General features: G+C 36.0%; 1 protein-coding gene across 1 annotated transcript; it reads right to left on the bottom strand.

Moving 5' to 3' along the window:
* Window positions 1-1,719, bottom strand: LOC141607481 (beta-amyrin 28-monooxygenase-like). Its single transcript, XM_074426853.1, has 3 exons — window positions 762-1,719; window positions 496-683; window positions 1-410 (listed from the first exon to the last, which is right to left on the bottom strand). The coding sequence occupies exons 1-3, from the start codon at window positions 1,717-1,719 to the stop codon at window positions 111-113; spliced, it is 1,446 nt and encodes a 481-aa protein (XP_074282954.1). The 3' UTR covers window positions 1-110.
* Window positions 1,720-6,975: the final 5,256 nt, after the last annotated feature.

Genomic DNA, 6,975 nt, shown 5'->3' with positions numbered 1-6,975 from the left:
CGTATTCACTATCCTTGTAACAAATACTCTTTTTTTATATTGATTAAAATACCTCTCACAAGTATTAAATGAGTAATATATATAAGGGAGTAGTAGTGTAGTTGCAATTATTACATGGTGTGAGGAATAAGGCGTACGGGAAGCAATTTTTCAGGCACAGGCATAGGATTAACAATTATCTTCTCATCAGGAAGCAGTTTCTCCCATTTGAATCTCTTGACTAGATTGTGCATGAATACAAGTATCTCTAACCTCGCATACTCCTTCCCTGGACACATCCTTGGCCCTCCTCCAAATGGTATATATGTGTACGGCGCCGGCCCATTCCCCTCAAATCTTGTTGGATCAAATTTCTCAGGTTCTGGGAAGCATCTTGGGTCGCGATGAGTTGAGTGCACACTCCAATATAACTGTTGCATAATCCAAGATTTTATATCACAGAATTTGTATAATGTCGCTCCCAAATGAGTAAAGGAAGTTTAATATTTTTATTACCTTCCATCCTTTTGGAATTGTGAAACCAGCATACATGAAATCAGTGATGGCTTCTCGAAAACCGCCTTGTAACGGAGGAGCCAATCTCATCACTTCACAAGCCACATTCCAGGAGTACTTCATCTTTTGAATATCATTCCAATTCAACAACTCCCCTCTTGCCTTACTTTTTGCAATCTCCATTTGCTCTGTTTCCGAATTATGAATAATGTTAAAACTTTCTTATAATACATATAATATGACATACAGTTAATTATATTAATTACCTTTGTAGACGGCGTCATATACATGAGGAAGTTCAGCAAGGTACTTGATAATGAAGGTAATGGCGGCGCTAGCAGTATCGTGTCCACCAATCAATAACCCCATTATTTTATCTGCAATGTCTAAATCATTCATGAATTGCCCATCTTCATCAGTAACAGTCAACATATGTGAGAGTATGTCTTGTGTTGCTGTTGCTTTGTTTTCTGCTAACTCGATTTTCCTCTGCTTACTGATTTTCATAAGCTCCCTTCGTATGAACTTGGCTGCTTTAATCGCCTTATTGAAAGGAGTCCCCGGGAAATCAATCGGAATTGACATGATCCCGGTTGCTAAATGGTGAAATTGTTCAGCAAAGCCAGGAATATGGTCAGGGTCATCGACATTTATGAAAAGGCGGCATGCTAGCCAAAAGGTGTAGCTTTTGGCTAGTGGGAAAACAAGGACGACGTCGTCCTTGTTTTCCCATCCCGAGGCAAAGTGGGTTTGGGCAACGGTGTCCATGATACCAATGTAGCGTTGTAAGGCCTCGGGTTTAAGAAACTGAGGAAGGAGCTTCCTCATTTTCTTAGCCTCCTGATTCGAGTTTGTTTGGAGGGACGAAGGGAAGACTTTGTTAACAGAGTCTGGCCACCAGGCGGTAACAAGTTTGTTCTCGTTAGTGAACAAGAACTTGTTACCTCCCGGTCCACATAGGACGGCCATATTTTGGTTCAGAATGTTTGTCCTGAAGCAGTCAGAGGTGTATTTGGTGATTCGATCAAATATGAAGGTTTGTGGTTGGCCTTTCCAGCCAGTGGAGAGAAACTCAAGGGTCTCTCCGACAAAAGGCCAACCAGTTGTTCCCGGAGGAAGGTTTGGTACGGAGAGGAGGAACCTATCTCGATAGAAAAGGATTTGAAGGGAAAGGCAGACGAGTAGGGTGAAGCCTACCAGAAGGTATAGAAAGAACAGTTCCATGTTATGGAGGTACTTAAATTATTATTAAGACTTAAAAAGAGTTGGTTTTGAATTATTTTTGATGGAATAATGAAATTTGGAAAAGGGTTTATATAAGTATCATATTTAGAGGTAATATGAACGAACATGTTGGCTTATTTGTTAACGACATGTATGATATTGGTTTCGTCATATTTGATAGAGGTATCAAATTCCCACGCATTCTGGAATTTAGTTTGACCATGTATTTTGGATTCTGGGATCTGCTCTTGTCAATTTCTCATTTATTCATAGAAATAATTTTAAGATCATAAATTCTTGTTTTAGAGGCGCTTATTTTTGTCTATCTAAAAATACGCGATTTTGGGACCATTTTATGGTTAAACGTAACCACAATGATCCAACTAGTTTTACGGCTTATGCTAACTTGTTTTTCAAAATAATCACATTTAACTCTAAAATAATCTCAAAATCTTATCTTTTTAAAAAAGACCAAAATACCCCGTCTTAAAAGGGGAACTAACTGTTTTAAGATTTAGCAAAAGATTACACATATTTTTAGTACATAAATTTGTGTTAAATCATACTCCCTCCGTCCCGGTCAATTGTTGTCCTTTGGTTTTGGCACAAAGACAAAGGAAGGAGGAAGGGGTTAATTACTAAATGACAAGTGGAATAAATTGAGGGTGAACGGTCAAATTGCTCATCAAGTTCATTCTTAAAATAGAAAGGACAATAAATGACAATGAAAAAGGACAACAAATGACCGAGAGAGAGGGAGGAGATGGGTTGACTTCTACAAATATTGTATGATGGAATGTGTGGGCGGGCTACTGCGTACTGTATCAAGTTGAGATTTGTACAGGACATTCTTATTGCGTTAGGTTGGATCGACTGAATTGTTGTTGCATTGCGTAGAATATGGGTTATGTCAAATCAAACGGGTCAAGCATTGAAGTTAATTGTGGAGCTCGGGGCTAGCAAGAGTGCTAATTCCCTAACAGATTAAATTTCCGAAATTTTTAGTTAAAGTTCCGGAAAATTTTTGAATGTACTTTTTATTATTACTATTTCGTCCCCCGAAACTTGAATCCTGACCCCGCTACCGATTCAAGTTGGGGACGGATTCAGACCATTTGGATTTGAGTATTGCTGGAGACGTGTTATCATTTCTTTCAAGGTTAAATCCATAGTGGGCAGTGAAGTTCACGTTGGGTTGAATTTTCTCTGGTTAAATTTGATTGTTTTATTTTTACGAGGTCTCATATTTATTTATTGTTTTTAAATTTTAAGTACTAAAACATAGTCTCTCCGTTCGGAAGATGATAGAGTTACACCAGGTGTATGAGGCCTTCATACACCACCAATAATGACGCGCCACTTGTCCAACTCAAAGAATCTTATTTAATCTAATTAATCCCTTGATTTCTTCATTAATTGCCCCCCCTAATTAATGTTCTCGGTTTTGCCACATATTTTATTAATTAAAAACAACTTCTCTCCTAATTTATATTTAAGTCTTATTTATTACTAATACCTTTTATTATTTTTAGTATTTATGTATACAGTATATACCTTTAATATTTCGTATATTTATGTATACCTCTAATATACGTACACGATCCTGTATATACGCTACGGTTAATTGATAATCATCTTGTATCAATTTCTTTATACGGTATGATTATTCCTTATATGTATGTTTATGTATTTACGAAAATACATTATTTGCGTTAATTTTTTTTTTATTTTTTTTTCAATTAATATTTTTTCATATAATACCTTTTCTTTTGTCTTATATTATTTTAAATTATATCTAAATTTCGTTGTATTTTTTTTTTTTTTTTGCGTAATGTTTTGTTTTATACACACTGTTTTTAATATTTAATTTCTTTAAATTTTTTTTTTTTTAAATTTTAAATTTTAAATTAAATTTATTTTATGATTAATTTTCATTGTACTTTTTTTTTTGCTTATGTGGGTATGAGTAAGTTATGTCTTTTTTTATACACATTATTTTAAAATTTTAATTAAATTGATAAATATTTTATTTTTTTAAGTTATAAGAAGTAATTGCTAATATCCATGACCGGAAGTTAAAAAGACCTTATATATATATATATATATATATATATATAGGACTGGACATATGACAGTATAAGTTAGTGGGCAGTGGTTTAGTTCATGCTTTCCTTACTAAGTGTCTCGTGTTCGAATCCTCTTGTGGGTTTTTCTTTTTTGTTTTTGGCATAATTTTGCACAAGTTAACCGAATGCTATTCTAATACTTGAAGACATATACTCAATACTGTGAAAATGAATTAAAGAAAATAGTCATTGATTTTGATTGATCATACATTATTTGTTTAAAGAAGTCAAATGATATACAAAAAAAAAATTCATACTTCCTATTTACAACCTATGACTATAATTTGTATATTGAGAATTTGAATATTGTGACCTAAATTGCGATTGGGAGAACGTCGGAGTATTTTGTGACGGTGTAAAACGTGGAGTATTTTGTGTACCACTAAAGCCACTCATAAAGGATGAAGCATCATCGTTTGGAACATGTCGGGTTGGGTTCGTATTTGGGGGGAGCGTAGTGGTTATCGGATCCTCATCATTTGTCTTTCTCCTTCTCTTTGTCTGTTTGACAATACGTCTTCTGCCATTCCCTCGCTTGTCGGGGGGGTCTCTAATGTCACCTTCTTGTTGAGGTGTGTTTATGATAGTCTCCCTAGGTCGTAGTCTCCTACGACCCCACATTTTTGAGGAAACTCCACCTGCCGCAAATGAATCTATAGACTGTATCCCAGCATGAACCTCCAACTCTTTGATTAGTTCATCGGTTCTGCTATTATAAATGGCAGAAGACCCTTCACTTTGCATAGCCAACCTCTTAATGTAATCATTTTTCACCGTTATCTCAAGAGACCTTTTAACACGTTCTGACTCATCCGGGTTGTAGTACCCAACCACAATATTTTCGTATCCTCTAACCAAATCCTTGCGCCAGCGATCCAAAATGTATTTGTCTGGGATAGCTTTTACGTCCAACACATCAAGACACTTCATGATATGGCGACATAAGATCCCTCTAAATTCAAACATCTTACAACCACATTTATACTCACCAGTGATTGTGTCAATACTCACTTCAAAACTTCTTCGATCTTTCTTCCAAAATGCTTCTGTCACTTTTTGTAATACCCCGTATTTTAATAATAAGTTATGAGAATAGTTTATGTAATTTAATAATTAATTAAAGGCATTTCTAATAATGAATTAAATAATAAATTAAGTAAAGCAAGTCGGGAATTGGGCTTAGCTAGTAATCGAGTATTAGACCACGTGCCATTAAGTAGTGGACCGCAATTTAATAAATGGGGTAGGAGTGTGACCGAGATTTATATCGGTAATTTATAATATAATATGGAAATAATAAATATATAAAGATAATAATTATATTGATACTAATAATAAGTTAAGGCGATAATAAATTAGTAAAGATAAAATAAGGGAATCTTACTTATGGTAATAGTAATATATGTAATAATAATAATAATAATAATAATAATAATAATAATAATAATAATAATAATAATAATAATAATAATAATAATAATAATAATAATTGGTAATTCTTAATAATAATTAGAAAAGGCAATAGTTTCCTAATTGGTCTCATATACTCCCTAAACCTAGTCTATAAATACTTAATAAATCTGAAAAGTAATTCATAAAAGAAGAGGAGACACGTAGAAGGAATTAAGACGGAATCTACATAGCTAATTAACTCGAGGTAAGACCGTCTCATGTATACTCTTTACTATGCTATAACTCGTAAACTAGACCACCGTAGGACAAGCCGTGACCATCGTTGTGACCATGGACCACCAGGGAGTGACTATGACCTTTTCGTTGACCGTTATTGACCACCGTGGTGGTGGTTAGGGCCGGATTTTCGAAGCTAGACGGGGAGGGTTATGCGGGTTTAAAACAGGGGACTTCGACCCATATTCGACCCTTATTTGGACTCAACTTAATCTGGGCATGGTGGTTTTGTGACCTGGGGGTTGGGTCGTCCATGGGGGAGGTGTCGTGGTGGATCTAGGTGGCGGTTCGTGTGGTGTTTGGCTGGAAACACGCAAAACAGGGGAGAGTTGCTTGTGTTGTTGCTGCCGGTGTTGAGTTGGTGATGGGGTGTTGTTAAATGGGTCGGGTTTGGCGCTGGTGGTTAGTAGCGTGTCAGGGTAGTGATGGGTAGCTTTCTTGGTGGCCGGAGGTAGCGTAGGGTGGTTGATAAGAGGGATGGTTATCACGGTTTTGTGGGGTTTGCGGGTTGTGTGTGTTGAGTCGTAGGTTGTGGTGGTAGGGTTTAGGAGTAGGTTTTCTGGTGGTGATGGGTACGGTGGAGGTCGGTGGTAGTCTGTAGTGGTGGTCATGTATAGTGGTTAAATCGTGAGTTTGTATAGGTTGCGTCGGGTTCGGGTTCGGGTTCGGGTTTGTATATTGTTGTATCGTGAGTTAGGGCGTGAATGGATAACCACATGTGGTGGCTTGGAGTGGAGTTTGGACCGTGGATGGACTGCCGGCAGTGGAGACTCTCGGTGTTTGCGGTGGCAGGCCATGGTGGTTGTCGGGAAAAGGGTTGTCACATGGTTGAAGGGAGATCTCACGTGTTGATGATCGGGATTTAGAGGAAGGTGATGGTGTAGTAATACACGTGAGTGCTTCAATTATTTTATTGTTGTTGTTGGTTATTGTGAGACGGATTCACACGGGTTTTAATGGGTAATCGGGTTTTGACTTATTGAAACGGGTTCTAATAATTATATTATACGAGATTATAATTAACGTAATTAATTAATTAATTAATAATTAATGGAATTATTTGGATAAAGTATATAAGTAGTAATTACTATTATTTGTATTAGGTGACGGTTTTGTTGAGGAACTTTAATTGTTGATTGGATTGCATAATTGGAATGCGTAATCGGAGTATTCGCTTGCCAGGTAGGATAATCTACTCAACTATATTTGGTTTGCGTGTTTAATACGTGAATGTATTGAAAGGATGATTGGTGTACGATTGCTTATTTAATTAAGCTAATTGAGTGAGTAACTTTGTTAATTGATTGGAGTTGTGTATATTTTATACGATTATATTGTGGAATGGTTTATGAGAATTGGACTTGAAGGAAATGTAGATCTATATACATATTTAACATACTCATATATGTCTAATTAAATTGTCATAAAATTGAAACGGATT

The sequence above is a fragment of the Silene latifolia genome, chromosome 1 (assembly GCF_048544455.1).
Source record: "Silene latifolia isolate original U9 population chromosome 1, ASM4854445v1, whole genome shotgun sequence".
NCBI classification, from domain to species: domain Eukaryota; kingdom Viridiplantae; phylum Streptophyta; class Magnoliopsida; order Caryophyllales; family Caryophyllaceae; genus Silene; species Silene latifolia.
Note: the sequence above shows the minus strand (reverse complement) of the source record. Positions and strands in the feature narration are given on the sequence as shown.